Source organism: Xenopus laevis, chromosome 1S (assembly GCF_017654675.1).
Source record: "Xenopus laevis strain J_2021 chromosome 1S, Xenopus_laevis_v10.1, whole genome shotgun sequence".
Classification (NCBI taxonomy): domain Eukaryota; kingdom Metazoa; phylum Chordata; class Amphibia; order Anura; family Pipidae; genus Xenopus; species Xenopus laevis.
The window spans coordinates 102,751,567-102,774,734 of NC_054372.1; the positions used below are offsets into that span (position 1 = coordinate 102,751,567).

The window sequence follows — 23,168 nt, forward strand, 5'->3', positions numbered from 1 at the left end:
GAGCCGCTTGTATGTTTAAGTTCTACAGGGCAGGGAGCTCCTTCCTCTTTAATACTTAGCTCTAAATCTTTAAATGTAACTATACTTTCTATTTATTATTGTAATGGCCCCTATTTGTTCTATTAATTTATCGTTCTGTTGTACAGTGCTGCATTCATGAGAAAATATATACATACTGTACATATGACACTGTTGGTGTGTGCAGGTTTTATAGCATGCATATAAGCATGAAAATACAGTTTCAAGGAAGCACTGATGACCCGGATTTGATTGTAATGATTTCATGAAACTATAAAGGTTTTGTTTAGCTTTAGTCCAGTTTTCACTTGCTTTGTGCTTTATACCAACTTGGATTGATTTTTAAACAAACCTATTAATCTTAGCTATGACATCATTGTGTTTTGGTTTCCCTTTTAAAAACTGTGAGTTCTAAAGGCAAACTTCAGAATGGGCCACTGGGTATAAACTTGTGACCCAAAACCTCAAGGTTCTAGTTGGTACAAGAAGTGTACTTATGCTAACATCTGAAATAATGAATAGGGGTTACTGTATGGTTTGCTTTTATGAATAGCTGCACCAAGTCTAAGGAAAAAGTATATTTCTTTGTATCCAAGCCAAACCAAAACCAGAAGGTTTTTCTTTTATCAAAAGATCTGCTATATATATATTATTCTGTTCTGTAAAAATAATGGAAGTAGTGGTTAATATGACAGCGGTGATATTGCTATATCCGTGAGAATGTCATCCAGTCAGGCTCACAATGCACGAGAGAGAAATGGGATAACTATTTATAGATGAGCACTTTTACAGTTTCATATTTCACTATGCCTCTACTTATTATAATATATAATCAGTCAGTGGGTGGCTGTTACTTCAAAGATATTATGGAAGAAGTAATGGCCATTTACTGTATAGAAGATTAGAAGAGTGGCTTGCTGCATTTTGATGATAAGTATATGTGGGTAACAAATAAGTGCTCCCTTTAGTACATGTAGTGATTCTACAGCACAGTTTACTCTTGATAGCATCCTTAAGAGGAGAAGCACAACTATACATTGTGTAGTATCATTTAAAAAGTGTTTCTTTCCCTTTTGCTGGCTTTGATAAATTTTCTTCCAAATCTTGACACATACAGCACATCAAAAACTGTTCAGTAAAAACAAAAGCCAGCAACATGCGGTCTCGGGGCAACGTAACTTCAAATCCGCCCCTGGTGTCAAGAACATACAGCATAGGGGCACCCAACATGGAAAAGCCTATGTCATTGTATGGGGTTCCTGTGGATACGCTAGCTTTCTCCTCCACTTCTAAGGACATCTCATACAAGGCAGTGTCTCGGTTAGTAGAAGCAGTGTAGAGAACAAGCCCCACTGGCTGGTGCAGGCCATGGATAAATAATTAATTGGAGTCCCATGTATCAGTAGCATAAATAAGGCTCCCAAAGACCCTACCTTGTATGGGAAAGGACCTTTCAGTACCATCCCAGCTGATGCTAATGCCATTTCAAACTTAAAAGTATGTGTTTTTTAAATTGGTGGGGCCATAATGGTTTTGTACATGCTATCATGTATGGTCCTTTATGTATTTAAACATTGGGAATTATGCATCTGCCAACCAGAATGAGCTTCAGTCTTTTCTAGTTACACCATCGCACTGTATAGTTTTTTCAACCTAGAGGAAATTGGCTTCCTATTGATAATTGTAAGGAGCCTAGGAGAGGGTGATACTGAGCAGGAATTTCTGCCGATTGCATAAGGGCAGTGATAGGGTTGGCAGCGTTATCCCTTGTTATGCTAATGTTCTTATTTATTATGTTTTTACTGTGTTATACCATGTTTTAATTGTACCCCAATAATACAGTTTGTTCTTTTGTTCTGTGTAACAGCTTTATTTAGTATTCTTTTGGAGAGTTGGCCAGGGCTTTAATAGGTGTTGCCAAACTTTGGTGAGTTTAGCAACAGGGGTGTGCCAGTAGCACAAAGTATTGACCCTCCTTGCCTCAGCTTAAATTTGGAATTTAATCAGTATGTAAATTTGTGCCTGCTGCCCCGAGTCTGCCTTTTCCCAAAGGTATTTGTGTGCATTATTTATTTTGGGTGGGAAGAGGTTACTCTGGCCCCTAGTTTAGTCCACGGAGGCTCTTGTTGTATTGTTTTGTCTCTACCATTCCTGGACCAATGCTGCATAGGGCACTTATCAGCTAGTGTATCCCAGCCAATTGTAAAGCACCCAAAATATTTTCATTAACATGAAAATCTGCCCAGAATTTTCAAGCTGAAAAGCACAAGTTCTGGTGCACTCAGCTATTTTTATTTCAGGCCTATGGTAAACTATTTCCAACTTTTCCAGCTAGGTGAAAAGTACAGTCTGAAAACAGCCTGTGTTCCATTAATCTGCCTTCATATCTTTTGCAAGCTTACATGCAACCACAAAACTACAGAAATTATGTACCCAGGACAGTCCTGTCCTTTTTATTGGCAATACTCAGGTTTTAAAAACATCTCTCTGTGAGTCCCATTACAAAATCTCCCACTGCTGTTAATCTATAACTTCCAGAATCCCGTAATAGCTTTTAACAGCTTTTGGCGCATACTTGGGACTAGCTTGTCTGTCTTCTATGAATCCCAAACTTGGCATCCAGGATTTTGTTCAGGATTCAGCCAGGATTTGGTCTTCTTCAATTGCTTCTGATTTGGCCTAATTGAATCTGACAAGCAATTTATTTTCCACACAATGTGTGTATGGTTAATTGTATACCCTAATTTGCATATGTTTGGACTTGGTTTGGAATTAGGCCAAATCCGTATGAAAGATTCCGATTCACCCCAATCCCAAAACAGTGGATCCGGTGCATCCCTATCCCAAACCCCCTTACGCATTTATTCAGACAGACACTTTAGAAACGTAATAAAGCCAAATGCATAGTTAGCCGTTAGAATAAAGGAAATAAAATATTCATAGACATTGCAGCAAGTTCAGAATACTTAAAGTGTAAGAAAGGATACCTTTTTTTTTTAATGTGCTTAAACCATAGCAGTTAGGATCTTATGGAGGCCTTGCATAAAAGCATCCAGCATACAGGTATGGGACCTATTATCCAGAATGCTCGGGACCTGGGGCTTTCCGGATAATGGGTCTTTCCGTAATTTGAATCTTCCCACTTTAAGTCTACTAGAAAATCATGTAAACATTAAATACACCCTATAGGCTGGTTTTGCTTCCAATAAGGATTAATTATATCTTAGTTGGGATCAAGTACAAGCTGCTGTTTTATTATTACAGAGAAAAAGGAAATCATTTTTGAACATTTTGATTATTTGATTATAATGGAGTCTATGGGAGACGGCCTTTCCGTAATTCGGAACTTTCTGGATAACAGGATTCCGGATAACGGATCCCATACCTGTACTGTGTTTACAGAAATAACACATTTCTGGCATGTTCCTTAGTAAGTAAGTCAGCAAAACTCTACAAAATGCTATTATCAGTTCCCAATTCAGAATTAGAATGTATGCTTTTTGTCATTTAAATTTTTGTTGCTGGCAATGTCAACGTGAATGAAGTTCCAATATCAATATAAATGACTGCAATAAATGTACTTTCCTTTTAAAAATTGTACACATTTTTAAAGAAAGAAAGAAATATTATACACCTTTTCTAATTAATAAAAACAAAGGGTCTGTCATTTCCGGATGATGCTTCTTCCAGATATTCCATTCCCAGAATCCAACATTATTGGAGGCATATGAAGGATTAATTCAAGTATAAAGGGATGGCACTTATTCTTAGAGAGAGAGAGAGAGATGATTCCCTGCTATCTGTCTTTAATGCCCTCTAATGTACTTGTAAAGAGTAATCATGTCCTCAATCAAGTGTCGTTTTTCCAGAGAAAACAACCCAACCTTGACAGTCTAACCCCATATTTTAATATTTCCATTTCTTTTACCATTTAGTTGCAAGTCTCCAGCTCATTAATATCCTTCTCAAGGACTGGAGCCCAAAATTGCACTGCATACTCCAGGTGAGGCCTTACCAGAGATGTATATATCATCTTTCGAGTCAATGCCCTTTTTATGCAAGATGGTACCATCAGTAGCTTTAGTGGTAAGCAATTATTTCAAAGCAAAAATGCATGTTTACTCACTTCAGGCATTTATTTGTGCAAATTTACCAAAATCATTACAAAACAGTCTTAAATAAATTAATTTCTTACATACCACATGGCAGTGTCTCGTCATTGTCTCTATACCTCATGCAAGCCACACTCTCCTGATGCATTTCGCACCATTGGGTGCTTCATCAGAGGAGGCACTGAGTGACTCTGTCTAGAGTTGCACAGTCTGTTATCCACAAAAATCCCCAGCCTTCTAAAGGATACCCCTAACACACTACCATTAGTGTACATGTATCTCTGGTATGTAAAGCATTAAAGGATCAACATTCATGGAGGCACCCATATATAATATATATATATATATATATCAATACAGACTGATAATATTGGTGTGGTAACAAAAAATGTATGTAATAATAAAACAGTACTTTGAACTTGAGCCAAAAGAAGATATAAGTAATTTATTTGGATGAATCCTATTGGGTTTATTTAATGTTTAAATTATATTTTTTAGTAGATTTAAAGTATGGTGAAATGGTGATCCAAATTATGTAAAGACCCATTATCTGGAACCCCCAGGTCCCAGGCATTCTGGATAACAGGTCCCATACCTGTTATCACTATGGATCCCATGGTCCTACAGTTCAACATGTTTTCCTTGGCTACAAATTAGCTAATCTATTTTTGTATGATGTGTATATTAGTTTAACATGTGCAAGCAGTGTAAATCACAAAAATTAATATTGTTGCAGCTGTTGCTGCAATGTGAACAGTATCCTGAGCTTGGCAGGTTACACTGCTAACCTTTATTTCTGGGGAGAGTAAAGGATCAGAGTGTGTTATTATTAACAGTTGTACAGGTATTGGATTTTACTTGTACAAGACAATAGAGTTTAAGGGACAGCCAGAAATGGTAGGTATTAGTATTAATATTACATAAGGATTCTGACTTTTCGCTTCCCACACTAAGTACTGGAGATTAGCACTATGATTATTACCACCGAAGTTTGGCAATGAAAGTGAGTCGCATGATTAAAGCATTACGTTTTTGTAAGTAGTGTTCATTGCATCATGCCTTTCCATGAAAGCCAATCCAGGCACCTGGTTTTCATGCATGGAAATGATCTCTCTGTAAGGGATCAGGCAAGGTACAGACTATTGAATCTGCTCATGTCTATCTGTAAAGCTTTTCTTCTATACATCTACCTAGTGCCACGTCTATTTATGTTCATGTTTCTGAGCTGATATCAGACTGATGATAACTATGTTTATAGTCAAATGAAAGATATAACAGATGTGCAGCTGCTTACATTGGACATAGTCATAACCATGAATTTTCCAGACAGATCCTTTAGGGGTCACATGCTCGCTCTGCCTAGATTTGCATGTGCAGATGAAAACTGGAACATTCATTCTTTTTTGCCCCTAGTCATGGTAAAATGTTGCCACCATACTATATGTGCATTGCTTATTATGCAGTAGCGCAAAACACCAATGCTAGCCAAGCTGAGCTATTTACTGAAAAAGAAAACTAGAGCTGTAAGAAGACATCATGTAGCATACTGTGATCAATAATGTAGGCATTATAAGCAAGTTCTTACCTTTGTGATTGCCATTGCACAGCTATGTCCAAGGATCTCCAGTAGTTGCTGCTTCCCAAATCGATAATCATCTAGTAAATCAGCCTCCAGTGCTTCCGCTTCCTGTTTACTAGGGAAAAGTAAATACCCAGTAAATCTATAGCTTCTGTAGTGTTTTTAATTTCCTTTAGAGAGAAGAATTTTTTAGAGAGATAGGACAATGATATCAGGCATGGATTTGCATATAATAGATATACTGTACATGCAGAAGAGCTGAGCAACAGGAAACATCTAGTTGAAGTCCCCTAGCTAGATGAGTCAAATCTAAGATCTGCATATCTTGTCTCTGACACTAAGCTCTTAATCTTTATTGTAACTGTACTTTATATTTATTTGTAATTATTATTTTACATTGCATTTATATCCTAATGGCCCCCATTTGCTCTATTAATTGTCTGTTCTAGTATATGGGGCTGCGTGCATAAACAGAGCTATAGAAATAAAAATATACATACTGTGTATACAAATCTCAGTGATATTCAGTTCTTAAAGTTACTTGAACTACATGGAAACCCAGATAACTTGTCCTGCAAGCAGCTTTTAACACCACTTAAAGGCTACCACCTGAGGCTAGATTCTCATCTTGAGTTGAGGATCTATGTTAATAAATCTAAAAATCATACACTTCAGTGCCAGCTACAACTGGGGATTACGCGTACAGAAGTATACATCCCCAGTGCTCCTTAGAATGCAGCTGGGCGGCATGACACCCCTAAAATCTTAATCCTGCCACCTTCATAAACCCATTTACAATATGCAGACATTTACAATATGCAGACTTTATTTACTGCAGAGCTCACCCTATGAGTGGGTCGGGTGTATATGCCCCGGACCTATAGCTTAGAACTTGTGTTCAATTCATTCAATGTTAAAAGGTCACGCACTGCTCCAGGTCTATGGTACGAGTGCAGCGCCCCAAACCCGCAGCTTGGGAAAACCTCTCGGCCAATTCAATTCCAATTTCGCACGCAGTCCACGGATAAGTAGACAGTAGTGAATTTTAAAAACAGTTTTATTTACTGAACAATACTACCAAAACATGAGTACGTGTGAGATCACACTTCGGTAAATAAAGCTGCTTATAAAGGAGAACAAAACACTTTATATTAAAATCCCTTACCGCCCTACCCTACATAGACCCCCTCCCTGCTCCCTCGCAGCCTAGGTGTTACCCTCGGTAAATGTCCCTAACTCTTTACTTACCCCATGTTGCAGATTCAGGGCATCGGAGTTCACAGGCGCCATTTTCTTCTCTTCAGTAATCTTTGGGTCTTCTTCCCGCACTTCGTCAATTTCTGTGACTTTCGGCGCATGCAGACTGCTCCAACTGCGCATGCACCAACATGGCACTCACTTCACGAAGATTACCGAAGAGAAGAAAATGGCTGCAGTGAACTCCGATGCCGTGAATCTGCACCGTCGTGTAAGTAAAAAGTTAGGGGCATTTACCTGGTGTAACACCTAGGCTGGTGGGGGAGCAGGGAGGGGGTCTATGTAGGGTAGGGGATTTGGTTCTCCTTTAAAATTCACCACTGTCTACTGATCCGTGAAGTGCACACAAAATTGGAATTGCCCCTAAAAGGTAGCACTCTCAGGCAAATCAGTACTGGGAATTGGGAATAAAAGTAGTTAACACACTTGCTTACAGCACTCAGATCCAGTCTGAAGCTGCTGGAGCTAACAAAATGTTAAAATGTTGCAAATGTATAGAAAAGAGACTCAGAAGGCTCACTAAACTAACTAAAGGTATGCACACTTTATCTTTAAAAAAAAGGCACATGACAATATATAAAAACATTTACAGGTTCAGCATAAATTACCTTTTCTTACATGGGACATTGCAGCTGTAATACATTAACACCAGTAATACATTAACAGGTACTACAGAGAAGGAGATGGCACCACCATCAATATGGGAAGGGTTTCTTTTCTGCCTCAAATAATAAATTGCCTGGCCTGAACCACATAACATCTACTTGCTGTACAGGGATCAGGAAGCAATGCTTTCTTTTAGCAGGTGATCTGCTGGAGGTTTTGTGTGTCTATCTCTGGATCAGATTGAGGAGTGTTTCTGATGGGTTAAACTTCAAGGACTTGTGTCTTTTTCAACCTAATTTTCTAAGATACTGTTTATGTAACTAATATTTATAGCTTTATTCGAAGAACAAAAAATCCTTGTGGATTCAATTGCTATCTAGATAATACTAAATTCTCTCTCTCTCCTGACAAAATGTCGCCGACGGCAGAATTTATTTTGATGCACAACACCATACAAGTCTATGGGCATAATTTGACTTGTAGAAAGATGTCTGAGCCTGATGTCTGTAGATATTTTGTCTATTGCTTTATAAGAGTTTGAAAGCTACAGGGTGACCGTTTAATAACTTGAGATTATACAAGTATGGTATCTGTTATCCAGAATTCTCGTGACCTGGGGTTTACCGGATAACAGATCTTTCCCCAATTTGGATCTTCTTACGGATCAATTATATCTCAGTTTGGATCATGTACAAGGTACTGTTTTATTATTACAGAGAAAAAGGAAATAATTTTTAAAAACTTGGATAAAATGGAGTCTATGGGAGACGGCCTTTCTGTAATTCTGAACTTTATGGATAACGGGTTTCCGGATGACAGGTCTCATGCGTGTACTAGGTGCAAGAATTGGACAAATGACTACAGTAGCAGCAAACACTTGTTTCCATTATAGCCCTCTTCTGCTACTGCATGAGATCTAGCACACATTTAGTTGCATGTGGCGCTGTAGGAGTATTGTGCCTCCGCTATATGGGAGAGCAGGTTCACTTTAAAGGAAAACTATACCCCCAAAATGAATACTTAAGCAACAGATAGTTTATATCAAATTGAATGACATATTAAAGACTCTTACCAAACTGGAATATATATTTACATAAATATTGCCCTTTTACATCTCTTGCCTTGAACCACCATTTCGTGACTCTATCTGTGCTGCCTCAGAGATCACCTGACCAGAAATACTACAACACTAACTGTAACAGGAAGAAGTGAGGAAGCAAAAGGCAGAACTCTGTCTGTTAATTGGCTCATGTGACCTTACATGTGGTTTGCATGTGTGCACAGTGAATCTTACGATCTCAGGGGGCGGCCCTTATTTTTTAAAATGGCAATTTTCTATTTATGATTACCCAATGGCACATACTACTAAAAAAGTATATTATTATGATAATGGTTCATTTATGAAGCAGGGTTTTACACATGAGCTGTTTTACTCAGTTTTACTCAGTATCTTTTAATATGAAATTACTCTATAATTATTTTGAAATCATTTATAACTAACCTTACCTCATTGGAATGTTATTTTTAAATTGGTAATCTCAATTTGTTTTTGTTTACTTCTGTTTGTTTGGGGGGTATAGTTTTCCTTTAATATGGCGTGCCTCCACCCAAGGTCAGGACAGGCTGAACTGTAATACCCCTCCCTGAGAACTTCTCTGGTCCACACTACACATACACAGTGGGACGGTTGATGTGTTTATTTGACAGGACACTATACCTTTCAATTGATACAGGTAGCCTGCCAGCCAGGAGCAACTTCACTGAATAAATGCAGCTGATGATCCCTGAACTGCTGAAGGGAATCCCCACTTATGTGGCAGTTGCTTCAATGTCCTGAGAAGGACTCCCTTTGGTTTTCCATGCCCTGAGAAGAGCACGCTTTGCTCTTCAGAGCCCTGACAAGGACCCCCTTTCCTTCTGCACCCTAAAGAGAGTGCGCTTTTCTGCCACTGGGGTTCCCTACTAAGTTTCCCACACACAAACTCTGGGAGTATGTACACTTTCCTTGTACTCTGCTGATTCTATCTCCCAGCAGCACTTTCTTTCTCCCTCTTCCTTCCTGTCAACTCACAGAGGGTGGTGCTCCTCCCCCTGGGGCTCCTCCCCCTGCTTGCACAGAAACAATACAGAGGAGAGACAGTGTACACAGCTCTCCTACACCATGAATACATCTTTAGATGGTAAATGAAGTCCACAATATGTAAGACAACTGGTAATCACTGCAGACAGGGCAACTATTTAGCCTTTACTAATCAGAACATCTTCTAAAGTCTGAAGAATAATGCAAGAATCTACTACTGAAAATCCTTTTAGAATCAATCCAGAACAAGGAAAGGAAAAAAAACACCATTAACTGTTATCAATTCAAAAGAGATGTCTCTAATCTGACCTATGCTTTTTGAGTGAAGGGTCTAAAGCCAATACTGACACCTTCCTATAACTCATAGGATTGTGGGTAATATACAAAAAATAACACCCCTTGGAAAGGTAGCAGACATTTCGGTTTTGGTTTCTTTACATCTTGACCCAACGAAAGGTGAAATTATTAAAAATCAATTGACAATTTTCATGATACAGGCAGCTAAAGTTTTAATTCCTAAAAAGTGGAAATCCCCTAATACACCGACAATTTTAGAATGGGTTAAAATGATAGAAGAGATAAAAAAGCTTGAGGAATTAACCGCATTAAAAAAAGGGAAAATTAAAACTTTTTGGAGAACATGGGCTCCGTGGGGAAAATTAGGGAAAACCCCAATGCTGACCCTTGATACATGATATGAGAAAGATGAAAGAAATGTCCACCATTCAAGTAACTAGATTAGAATATGGATAATCTGCCAGATAGTGATCTCTTTTCTTATCCTTATTCTGTTTCATTTTTGTGATTTTTTGCCTTTGAGATGTATACGAATTATGTACAATTTAAGATTATTAAGGCAAGATTACTACTAACTTTTCAATAAGGTAGATATAGTATGATGGATGTGAAACGGAATATTGGATTTTATTCCCCCCCCCCTTTATGTCGGTTTGTAATCTGTCCTCCTTTTTTTCTTTCTGTACTTTTATAAAAATTTGCTATAAATAAAGAATTTACAAAAAAAAAAAAACAATTCAAAAGAGATGTCTCTAATCTGACCTATGCTTTTTGAGTGAAGCCTCTAAAACCAATACTGACACCTTCCTATAACTCATAGGATTGTATTGTGTCAGTCAACCTGAGCTAGCAGTGATCCTGCAAGTGACTGACTGAATTGGCCCTCAGTTTATACAGATACAATTATATTAATAGCTCTGGCTATCTAAACCTTAACCCAGATACAATCATATTAATAGCTCTGGCTATCTTAACCTTATCGGAACCTTAACCCAATGATATATTTTTCTCATAATATCAAAAACAGACATAGAACCAAATAACTTCATTCTGCATTTATACCATGCTTCCTGTATATACTAATAAGGAGAAAGTAAATTCCACACAATACTTCTGCTTCTCTCATATGCTCTTTTTTCCTCCTTTCCTCCAAAAAATGTCATCAAAGATGAGCCAGGATTCCTGACTCCCTAAAACGACAGCTGGGAATGACAGACCCCCTGTCCTGTTTAGCAAGCAAGAGTTTTTGCAGGAATGGAAAGCCCCTGTCATTGTCTGTTGATACAATATCACCTCTAGGTACACCAAAGTGTCTACACATTATTGATATGGTCCCCAGGCTCCATGAAGGAGAAACTGAGGTTGAATATCCTAAATTGTCCAAACATTATGATCATCTCTAGTTGTAATCTAAAGTAAGGAACTAGGGGAGGCAGAAATATTACCATTGTATTACATTCCACAGTTTATCTGTGCTCTGCTAAGTAACATGTGCCTTTTCTTCTTTTTCAGCTTGAATGGCTGCCCCCAAGAAACTGGTGTTAGTATGTTTGAATATATACTTTATTTGTAAACCATCTATAATGATCTCCTTAACATGTAAGTGCAGAATAAATAATGGACAATTAAAGACTACCAAAGTCTACCTTTGTATGCAAAATAGCAAGGATTTTGGAAAAGAGTTTACATTTGTTTCAAATATTTAAATTTCCATGGAAAACCACAAAAGCTGATGCTTAATCACTGCCTTCTGAAACAGAATATAGTTGGGTTAGGTGCTCATCAGATTCCATTTTGTCTTTTCGGTGCATAATGAGAAATCCCTTCTTTGTAAGTAAAAGGAAAAGTCATCTGGGTTAGAGTTTTCTGTTTTTATGGAAGCCATTATTTATATATATATATATATATATATATATATATATATATATATATATATATATATATATATATATATATATATATATATATATATATATATATATATATATATATATATATAACCAAAGGAATGGTGCACTCCGTAGACAAAATTAATACCTGGGTGCCAGCATGGGAAATAAGCAGTGAAAAAGGATTGCGGCAACCCCAGGGGGGTTGTGGGTGCTGGATGTTTGTTTGTTTTTGCTCCTGACGAAGATCCCTGTGGGGGATCGAAAACGTTGAGGCTTAATAATAAAACTTTTTTTGTTTTTTCACTAAAACCCTGTGAAAAATCCTTTTTCACTATATATACACATACACACAGTAGCTTGATGGTGTTGGTTAAAACTTTTCCCAATCACCTAGCACCACCCTGTGGTAAAATTGGGAAATAGCACAGTATATTTTTTGTACTTTATTATCTACCAAATAAACCCACATTGCTGATGGATAACGGCCTGATAACCCTTGCAAATAAAATAATGAGAAAGTAAAAACCGCTTGAAAATTCTATACATGTAAGTTTGCAAAAAATATCACTTACAGTTCATAAAGGAAAGGGGGGGTTAATGTTTCCCAGCATGCAATTACATTCTCATTTTCTATCTGACCTGAAAGGGTTAAAAGAGAGAGAGAAATCCATGGCTATCCATATATCGGAGTGAGTGTCACACTGTCTACAGAACAAGCTCTTAATCACATTACTGCCCACACACGTTAACAAGATTGCATCCAATTATGCAGCTGCCCTAGGAGACCTTCAGCAAGAATTGCTTATTATTTGTATTTATAATGTCTGCTTCTCACCTCCCCGAGATACAGAAAAAGATATACAGTGAATAAATCTGGCACTGTCTGAGTCTAAAGTCCTATCAAGCTGATTTGCAAAAATGCCATAGTAGCCACTAGCATATATTACTAATACAAAACGAGGAAAGAAAAAATCCACAAATGCTAAATGTTAAGGCTCTTCATTTTACTCTTCTAACAAATACATTAGACTTACATTAGACTCCTCTGGGGATTCTAGATATGTGGACAAGATTTATGGTTGTCAGAGAACAATGTCCTTTGTTAAAAGAAAATTATATACATAAGGTTATAATGTGCAGGGTCAGAATTAGACTTTGAATTCATCTGGCACATTATTAAAAGTAGTTGAAATAACAAATTTGCTCCACTTACATTCAATTAAAAGTCTCTGTTTACTTTTGTCCTCTAACATCCAGCTAGGCAAATCCTTTACCTCGTACAGAGCCATGCACCAAGAATGAGAAAAATCAAACCATTTGGTTAGCTTAGTGCTAGAGTAAAGCTGGCCACAGATGCAAAGATCCGATCGTACAAATCAATGTACGATCGGACTTCCCCATCTCCCGACCTGCCACTAACAATTCCGATCAAATAAAGCACAAAAGAACAGCCGATGTTCTGCCCCTGACAGCAATCGTACGAAAGTTATGTCTGACCAAAGCTAGTGACAGTCTCCTCTGAAAATTGCATGATCAGCAATACATGCAGAGATATTATCGGCAGCCAACAGAAATCTTTTAACCTGTCCGATCTCCGCTGGACAAAAAATGTGGGGACTCTCCACACACAGTCCGAAAATTGTACGAATCCTCGATTCGTACGATCAGATCTTTGCATCTATGGCCAGCTTAACTATTACCAAAACAGGGTTCAAAGCTCAGTAGCAAGTAAATGATTAAATGGCTGTATATCAGCTGAATAACTGGTGTTAAGCTGAGCCAAGTCAGAACCCTTACATGTGAGCTCATATGAGCTCTGGACAAATGAAAGTGATACAGTGGCTTTTGCGCAATATGTTGCTCACCAACACATTGGATGTTGTGCCCTGTTGGCTCAAAGCAGGTGCTTATTCTTGAAATCCAGAAATGATGCATTGGTGCATCACTACCTGGACCACACCTCAGCTAATTCATAACTATTCAGTATATTCCCTAGAGCAGTATTCCTGAACCAGTGGCTTTTGAGCAATTTGTTGCTCACCAACACCTTGGATGTTGTGCCCTGTGGCCTCAAAGCGGGTGCTTATTATTGAATTCTTGGTTTTGAGGCAAGTTTTGGTTGCATAAAATTCAGGTATAATGCCAAACAGAGCCTGTCCACATAGGGGCTACCAAATAGCCATTCACATCCCTTATTTGAGACACAGACACACACCAAGACTACTTCCATGCTTGTGTTGCTCCTTGACTCTATTTACATTTGACTGTGGTTTATAGGTAAAAAGGGTTGGGGTCCCCCACCCTAGAGGATACTGGAAGTTGCAGTTACAAGAGTAAACATTAGAGCTATCGCCTGTCCTGATTTGAACTAGCGAGCCCAGTCCTGTAACATCACCATCCTCTTGACAACATCATCTAATTAAAAAAATAATAATTAGGGATGCACACCTATTTGAAACACATGCATTTTCTTTCATGTGTTTGACACATAATTGAGACAGCTTTGCATGCATCTAAAAGGGTTAATGAAAAGCCATTTTACTCGGCCTGATTGTCTCCATTTCCATTTAGATCTTTGTTTTAGCACAGTTATTTTTCATTGTGTTCTTTGATATGCCACATGCTGCATTTTTATGCTTATGATGCAGGTTTTAAGATACAGGTAGCATAGGAAAAGAGGGGAGAGAAAGTTAGAAAAGGGGTAAGGTAATGTTTGTACACAATAATATAGCAGCAGGGAAGAGAGAGTTAATAGGGAAGTGAGTAAAAGTGAATACAGTATAAACAAAGTGAGTAGAGAAGAGGAGAAAAGAAGAGGCAAGCTGAGGAAAAAAGGAGATCATATAGAAACTGGGGAGAAGAAATACAGCAAAAAAAAGGATCATAGAAAATAAATGGAATGGAATGTGGACATGAAATGGTCAGGAGGTGTTAAGAAAAAAAGTAGAAGATACAAGACAATAGTTAAATGTGATCAAATGAATCTATTCTTTCCAAAAATTATATCTTGACAAAGTCTCTCCTTTACCACATACATTTGTACATATTTATATGACTTTTTTATTGTATCCTTCTATTTATTCATTAATGTATAACTCATTTATGAATTTATGGGGCCCATTTACTAATTATTAAATTTCACATTTTTCAAAATTCTAGATTTATTAAGTGTAAAAAGGCATGTTTATTCTGTAATCTGCATTATGAAAATGCATAAATTAGTTTTTTTACTCATGAATGCAGGATGTTGCCTTTTTTTGCAGAAGGATTTGACTAAATTGGAAAACTGGGCAGCAAACTGGAAAATTAGGTTTTTTATTGATAAATGCAAGGTTATGCACTTTGACAGAAATAATATAAATGCAAGTTATACACTAAATGGCAGTGTGTTGGGAGTTTCCTTAATTGAGAAGAATGTGGGGATTTTTGTAGATAACAAGTTGTCTAATTCTGGGCAGTATCATTCTGTGGCTACTAAAGCAAATAAAGTCTTGCATAAAAAAGGGCATTAACTCAAGGGATGAAAACATAATTATGCCTCTTTATAGGTCCCTGGTGAGGCCTCATCTGAAGTATGCAGTGCAGTTTTGGACTCCAGTCCTTAAGAGGGATATAAATGAGCTGGAGAGAGTGCAGAGACGTGCAACTTAACTGGTTAAAGGGCCAGTAACATCAAAAAAATGTTTTTAAAAACTTCGTTAGTATACAACGAAAAATAAACACCAAGACAAATTAAACTTTAAAATAGCAAAGCCTTTATTAAGAAATAACTTACTGAAACTCTACTTCTGGTCCTCTTCAAACAGGCGACAGGGCAGTGTTTGATTTCTCCTCCCTGGCTACTAACAGCATGTGAAGGAGGCTGTGGGGGCTGACGCTGGACATGCTGCTGCTGTCTGGACTCTCTATCTGGGCACGGCGCTGAGTGCAGGAGACATAGCCTGCGGATGAGAAGATATCCTGAAGCCGAACCCCTCTTTGCTTTCCCTTACAGCCGCACTAACAGCCGACCCCTCAGTCCTCGGAAACTACAGAGCCGGATGAAGAAAGTCACCCGATTCCTCTGTATCGCTGGTACCGCTAATTATTTCAGCAAGCTCATGCAGCTTAGCAGGTATAGGTACACTGCTGCAGGTTTTAACCTTGTGACTGTCACAGACATTATGAACTTTCCTATGTTTTGCCCCACAAACCTTATAAACATCTCAGCTAACACTGAGATAGATACCCGCCGGGAATGACATGTATTATTTACCAACAACTTCTGCGTAGCACAAACTTTCCTAAACGTACACACTGTACCAAGAGATCGATTGCGTGTGCGAGTATACGGCGAGTATTGGAGTTGGCTGCTTGCCTGAGTTGCCTGAGTTGTACAAAGAAAGCTGCTGCCGCTGTACTGAGCGTGCTGACAGGTATCACGCGGGTGTCGGTACATGTGTCAGATCTTCAACATATAACGAGTAGTCCACGGCAGTCACACTTATACTACACTCTACTTTGGGTTATGGTACCAGCAATACAGAGGAGTCGGATGACTTCTTCATCCGGCTCTGTAGTTTCCGAGGACTGAGGCGTCGGCTGTTAGTGCTGCTGTAAGGGAAAGCAAAGAGGGGTTCGGCTTCAGGATATCTTCTCCTCCGCAGGCTATGTCTCCTGCACTCAGCGCAGACAGCAGCAGCATGTCCAGCGGCAGCCCCCACAGCCTCCTTCACATGCTGTCAGTAGCCAGGGAGGAGAAATCAAACACTGCAGCATGGATGGTCGCCCTGTCGCCTGTTTTGAAGAGGACCGGAAGTAGAGTTTCGGTATGTTATTTCTTAATAAAGGCTTTGCTATTTGAAAGTTTAATTTGTCTTGGTGTTTATTTCTCGTTGTATACTAACGAATTTTTTTTAAAAAAAATTGATGTTACTGGTCCTTTAAGGGGATGGAAGACTTAAATTATCAGGGTAGACTGTTGGGATTGTTTTCTCTGGAAAAAAGGTGCTTGCGAGGGGACATGATTACACTTTACAAGTACATTAGAGGACATTATAGACAAATAGCAGGGGACCTTTTTACCCATAAAGAGGATCACTGCACCAAAGGCCATCCCATCAGACTAGAAGAAAAGAAGTTGAAGCAACGTAGGTGTTCTTCACAGTCAGGACAGTGAGGTTGTGGAATGCACTGCCGGGTGATGTTGTGATGGCTGATTCTGTTAATGCCTTTAAGAGTGGCTTGGATGATTTCTTGGATAGACATAATATTATCGGATATTGTGATACTAAAATCTACAATTAGGGGCAGATTTATCAAGGGTCGAATTTCGAAGTGGAAAATACTTCACATTCACATTCGAAGGATTTTATTCATCGTACGATCGTATTCTGATCGTAGTACGATTTCCTTCGAATATGAAAAACGTAGAAAAGTGCTCTGGTAGGTCCCCATAGGCTAACATAGCACTTCGGCAGGTTTAAGTTGGCGAAGTATTGAAGTCAAAGTTTTTTTTAAAGAGACAGTACTTAGATTATCGAATGGTTGAATGATTTTTACTTCGAATTGAAGTCGAAGTAAATTCAAAGTCGTAGTATCCTATTCGATGGTCGAAGTATTCAAAAAATTACTTCGAAATTCGAACTTTTTGTACTTCGAAAATTCACTCAAACCTGCCCCTTAGTATAGATATGAGTATATATAATTTATGTGAGTGTGTATGGATGCTAGGTTTCATTTGGAGAGGTTGAATTTGATGGACTTTGGTATTTGTTCAACCCAATTTAAGTATGTAACTATGTACTGTTTTCTAAAACCAAGAGCTATATTACTATTGCTGTAACCACAGGCTTGGCAGGGCATCTGCAATAACAAATAATGCAGACAAGGGAACGTGATTAACAAACACAAATAAGTATGTGGTCAATAAATAAATTAGTGTAATAAGCTTCTTCTCTATGGCAGTACCCAGGAGCATAACTAAAATCACAGTCTGTCTGCATATTAGAGAAAAAACGAATTCCATTAGACTGGCACCTTGCTAAGAAAGATGCAATAATCAATTATTTTCTGCTCTTGCAGTAAAAACAAATGGGCCCCTTTGCTAACAACAGGTAGATTCGATCCCCAGCAGTAACCCATAGCAACTCATCAGACATTTACTTTCTTGGTTCTGCAGCAGACTGATTAAAGTTGATTTACTGCATCTACACTTTCAAAAAAGGACTATTGAAGCCTAAAATAAACCATATCCTTTAAAGGAGAACTAAAGCTGAATGCATGGCAACAAACTGTCAAGTGATAAAGAGTTCCCCACACACAGGTCGAATATGCAAAATGGGGAGAAAGGGATAGAGAAAGGAGGGGGGATGTTAGTTGAGGAAATAAAGAGGAGAAAAGAGGATTGTAGAAAACAAATGGGATGGAAAGTGAGACATAAGTGGTGTTAAAAAAGAGAAACGAGAAAATACAAGACAATGGTTACATTTGGACTGATTCATTTATTCTTTACAGTTTGACTATTTCTAAAAATTAGAATAGAATAGAAATGTTCCCTTTCCAACATGTCATTTACTAATGAATTCTTGACTGTTTTTTATCACGTCCTCCTATTTATATATTAATTTATAACTCATTTATGAGTGTATAACCTTAACATATTAATGATGAAAGGTTTAACATTCCTTTCTCCCCTTTAGTCAAAACCACTTATTTATTATGAAATGCCTTTTTTAATGTAACCCTTTCGACACCCCTTTGTCGGTGTTACACTCCACGTGTGGCGCTTACCTGATGGCACGGAACAAACCTGAGCAACAAACCTGGTATGGGAAGAGACTGGGTACCTGTCTCCATCTAGTGGGTGCCTCCACCTAGTGCGATCCGGGAATGCACCTACGGGTGGCCTCACTAGGAATACAGTAATAACACACACACAGTATTCATACCTCCCAACATTTTGGAAGTAAAAAGAGGGTTCCCTTACGAAGCGCAGCAATTTTTTTGACCACACCTCTTTCTGTGGCCACACCCCCTAATTACCATGTTTGTTTTACAAAATTTGGCAGGTTATGAAAGTTTGAAAATATTTCTCCTTATCTAAACTGTGTTTTTGTGTCTCAAAATTGTTGCAAAGTATCTTATTTGCACCGGTTATCTGTTCTGGGCTCTCTACTAAAAGCCAATTAAGTGAGAAACTTTGTTTCTTTTTCTGGCTGTTCAGTGCATAGAAAAGAGGGACTTTCCAGTACAAATGAGGGACTGCGGGTTGAGCTGCCGAAAGAGGGACTGTCCCTCCGAAAAAGGGACAGTTGGGAGGTATGTATTGGTTAAACTGAATAAAAGTTTATCATAAAATAAATGGCCAACTAGTACATTCAAACCAGTGGCAATAGGGTCTTACTAACTAACTCGCTGTCTACCTAACTAAAAAGACAAAGTCCTTTAATGTCCTTTAATAAACAGACTTAATCTTCAGCGCTCTTTAGGGTACTGTCCCTTTAAACAGGATACTCACACAAATCCTCTTCGTATACTTTAGAGCTCTCTTTAAGCGAGTCCAGCACATTCAGTCATACAGTGTGACCACCAGCTCCTTTGGATGCGCAGGTTGTTCCTCCAGTCTGTATTCCTTTCACACTCTCTGTCTTTCCAGGCACAGTATGTGGCTTCCCTTTGCCAGCACGATCCAAAGGAATACTTTTGGTGCAGCCTCTCAGCTCTCTGGGCCCACCAGCAGCTCTTTGGCCTCTTTCTCTATTCACCATGCGGCTCTCTATGCCAGGCTCTCTTCTTTTGCCAGTCTCTGTGACTTCCTTTTCCTGCCAGCTACTCACTAGCTGCTGTCACTTCCTACTGCACTGAATAGCTGGTTGCTAGGTAACAGCTTACAGCACACAGACACAGGCCCTGTGCTAATTCCCTACATTAACATAATTTTTTCCTAATGCTAATTTTGGCAAGGATATGCCAGACAAATAATGGAGTTATTGAGTAGGACTAGTGAAAAATACATTGAAAATAGGAAATTTTGCTACTTTACATTTTTACCATAATTTGACCCTAACATGTCTGTTCTATCCATAAAGCTGTCTTTCCCTCTCACTTCCTATACAAACAGCACAGAAACAAAAAGCTGTAATTTCTTCATTACTTATTATTGGCAATGCACCCTATCAATTTGTGTAAAATCTTGGTTCTCTCTATGCACAATTGAATTCTAATGCTTTGACAGTTATAACTGCATGCGGAAGCAGTCAGATTGCTTATGAAGGCTGTTAATTGCTTTGATATTGGTCTTCCATACTTGTAATAGCACATGATTAGCCACAGTCTGCCATGCAGGAAACAGAATTACCGGTTATTTAAGTGAACGCCTGTTTAGGGCCTTTCCAGGAATAAAAAAAAATATACACTTATGATGGTATCTGTTTACAGGAAAATGGACGGCTCATCCATTTTTATTGCTTTTTATAATGTTTATGTTTACTATTTTGTAAACAAAATTTTAAATAAAAGAGAATGAATGTTCTTTAAATTAAGCATTTATCCCTTATATAATAATGACAATATTTCTAGCCACATGGCCAACTGGAAAGATTAAACTGAGAGTAGATGTCCATAATCAACTTAACAAGGATGCCAAATAACAGGTTTTTCTTACGTCTATAAGAAAAACCTGTTATTTTCCTGTGCCCCATGATTCAATCTAATTTGTCATACAGATGAACCATGGGACATTTGTTTAGCAACTATATTTATAAATAGTGGCTTAACATTCAGGAGAGCACCCTTTTTTTAAAAATGATCCTCAGAGGGCCATGTTTATCTGTAGGTAGTGATTGATTGTTTTTGTATGCAGGGCTGTATTTTCCAACAGCACCCAAAGGCTGGCGTCCTCTGGCCCCCCCCCCCCCCCATCTCTCACAGGGCCGTTCGCATGCACATACTTTCTTAGTACCAGAGAACTAGTGCCTAGTCAGGAGTGTTTGCTGATTTGCCTCCCCTGGTAATCTGTGGGCTGCTGCAGCCCCTGTGCTGCCTAGTTGCTATTGCTCTGGAATCAAGCAAATTCTTGTGCAGCTTGGCAGCATGCCACCCCTTAATTTATACCTTCTTAAGCTGGGGCCTTTGTGACCTATCCAGAAATCCAGACTTGTTAGTATCAGATGAGCCCAGATAAGCAGCGTTGTGGTATATTTGGTCGCTTTACATGATGGAGGTTGTGAGTTCTCAGTTCCAGCTTTCTCCAGAATAGGGCGTCTTGGGAGTTTTGATGAGTCCTTTTTCTGTCAGCTTCTCTCTCCAAGGCTCCTGGCTACAGCTGGTTTCTTCCCCTGGAGACTTACAGAGATAGGCATCCCCTGTCGGGAACCCTGTCCTTGGCTCCCATGGCTCGTTGTTCCTCATGAGGACATTTGGAGAGGTGGGGTTGCCAGCCTCTCTCAACAAGGCTCCCTTTGGGGATGTCCAGAGAGGGGCATCTCCTGGCGGTAACTGCTACATCGGGCTGCTGGCTTCTCTCCCCAAGGTTTCTGAACCCTGCCTTAAATACCGCCTTAAATACCAGGCCTGGTTACTCTCTCTCTCTCTCGGGACTTCCAGAGAGGGGCATCCCCTGATGGGAATAGAGAGGCCAGCTACACTGCCAGGCTCCTGAAACCCTGGAACTCCTGTATCAGTCTGTAAGCTTAGCCTCCCAACAGCAGCCCAGAGCACACTGAGTATGTGCATGGTCTAACACAGTTACAGATACAACTTTGAAAGCATAAATTATTTCTTCAATTAAGCTTCTCCGCCGCTAGGCTGGAGCAGTAAGTTATTTACTTTAGTTTCTCTTTCAGCCTACTTTTAGAAGAGTATAGTGTTATATGTATGATTTAAACATATAAAGCTGGTTTAGCTACCATGCATATGAAATTTTCTTCCATTCTGAAAAATGTCTGTCAATATGCTATGCACAAAAAGGTATTTGAGAGTGTAGCAGGTTCTATAGTCATTAGATTTATTACCTTAATTACCTATGGTCTTCCAATAAACTTATATTGTTTCTAGTGCCTTAGCCCTGAAGTGTTTTTTTTACAAGGCCTGTCCAATGGAAAAAAATTCTATAACTGGCAAGTATTGCTAGTCAGTGCATCCTAATTTGCATTACATTGTTCATAAACATGCTTATTTGTGATAGGTTTCAGATCTGTAACTCTGAAATACAATCAGTACTACTAGCTGTTTATTGGCTTAATAAAACAGAAAGGGCAGAGGGTCATACCTGTCATTATTGTTCAAACTACAGGAAACACATCAGATCTTCAGCTTTTAAATGTCATTTATTGGAGGCTATATGACCCACAATATTTGGTATTCAAGGTATTGCAGATAAGTGGTCTTTCCATAATGTAGAGTAGCAAGCATTACACATTTAAGCATAAAATGTATGGTTTTAACATTAATATTATGCTCGATTAGTAAATATCAAGTATTGCTACAGAGAAAATAGTTTTTCAAATATTGGTTTCCAGCTTATGCTGGGTTTAGACTCATGCTTGAGCCATGGCTGCCCATTTCTCCAATATATTATTGAAAATGGGCCAGGATATTGAGTTAAATCCTTTACAAATATGAATCTAAAAGTTCCTAGTCTTGATTTTTAGGGTGGACCTGAAAGGTCACTCTGAATAAAAAGAAGTGAGAAACCCATTAAATCTGGATGGTAATGCGCCTCCTGCATCTGCTTTTACCTTACTATTGATATGGTCCAGACCTTCTTACAAGCTGCATGATCTGTCTTGGGAAACTCAAGAAAGAAAGAGCAGCATTTCTCAAATAAAGCATTATCTGGACAGAATAATGCTTTTTTCTTCCAGAAACCAGAAATATTAGTTCATCAGATGCTTCCAATGGGCTTCATAGGACCCCATTATGATCTTGCCTTGGCCTGGTGAACAAATGACCTAATCTGGCTGATTTGGTCCATCACCTTGGTGGCCAAATGAGGCAAAAGGTCTGCATTTTGGCTATCTCAGTCTCAGCACAAATTAGAAAATGCAACCAATGATTTGATTGGTTCCTTTGGGTAAATGCACTGGTACAATTTAGCACCCATATTCTTAAATCATTTTGTTATTAACAACATGAACCATATGCATACTCATTTCTCATAATGTTGTTACTAAAACTTATGCATATGCATGACTATTTTACTGTGTTTGCATTATTTTGCTGCTATTCATTGTTACAATACAGTAATTTGTTTCTTGCTTAATTACACTGTCATACTGTCATTACATCTACAAGCTCCAAATGTTATTCATGCCAGATCAACCATCCTGAGGTTGTATACATTTGCT

General features: G+C 38.6%; 1 protein-coding gene across 2 annotated transcripts in view; it reads right to left on the reverse strand.

The window, feature by feature from the left end:
• yjefn3.S (YjeF N-terminal domain containing 3 S homeolog) overlaps nucleotides 1-23,168 on the reverse strand; it is a 63,344-nt gene that overhangs the window by 29,225 nt on the left and 10,951 nt on the right. The window contains exons 1-2 of one of the 2 annotated variants that reach the window (XM_041580031.1): nucleotides 19,340-19,535; nucleotides 5,716-5,824 (exon numbers count right to left, since the gene is read on the reverse strand). In XM_041580031.1, coding sequence (XP_041435965.1) covers nucleotides 5,716-5,730 — 15 coding nt within the window. In that variant the 5' untranslated portion in view covers nucleotides 5,731-5,824; nucleotides 19,340-19,535. Of the gene's footprint in view, nucleotides 1-5,715; nucleotides 5,825-19,339; nucleotides 19,536-23,168 lie in introns of those variants that run through there. The other variant, XM_018239853.2, reaches the window with a different exon arrangement.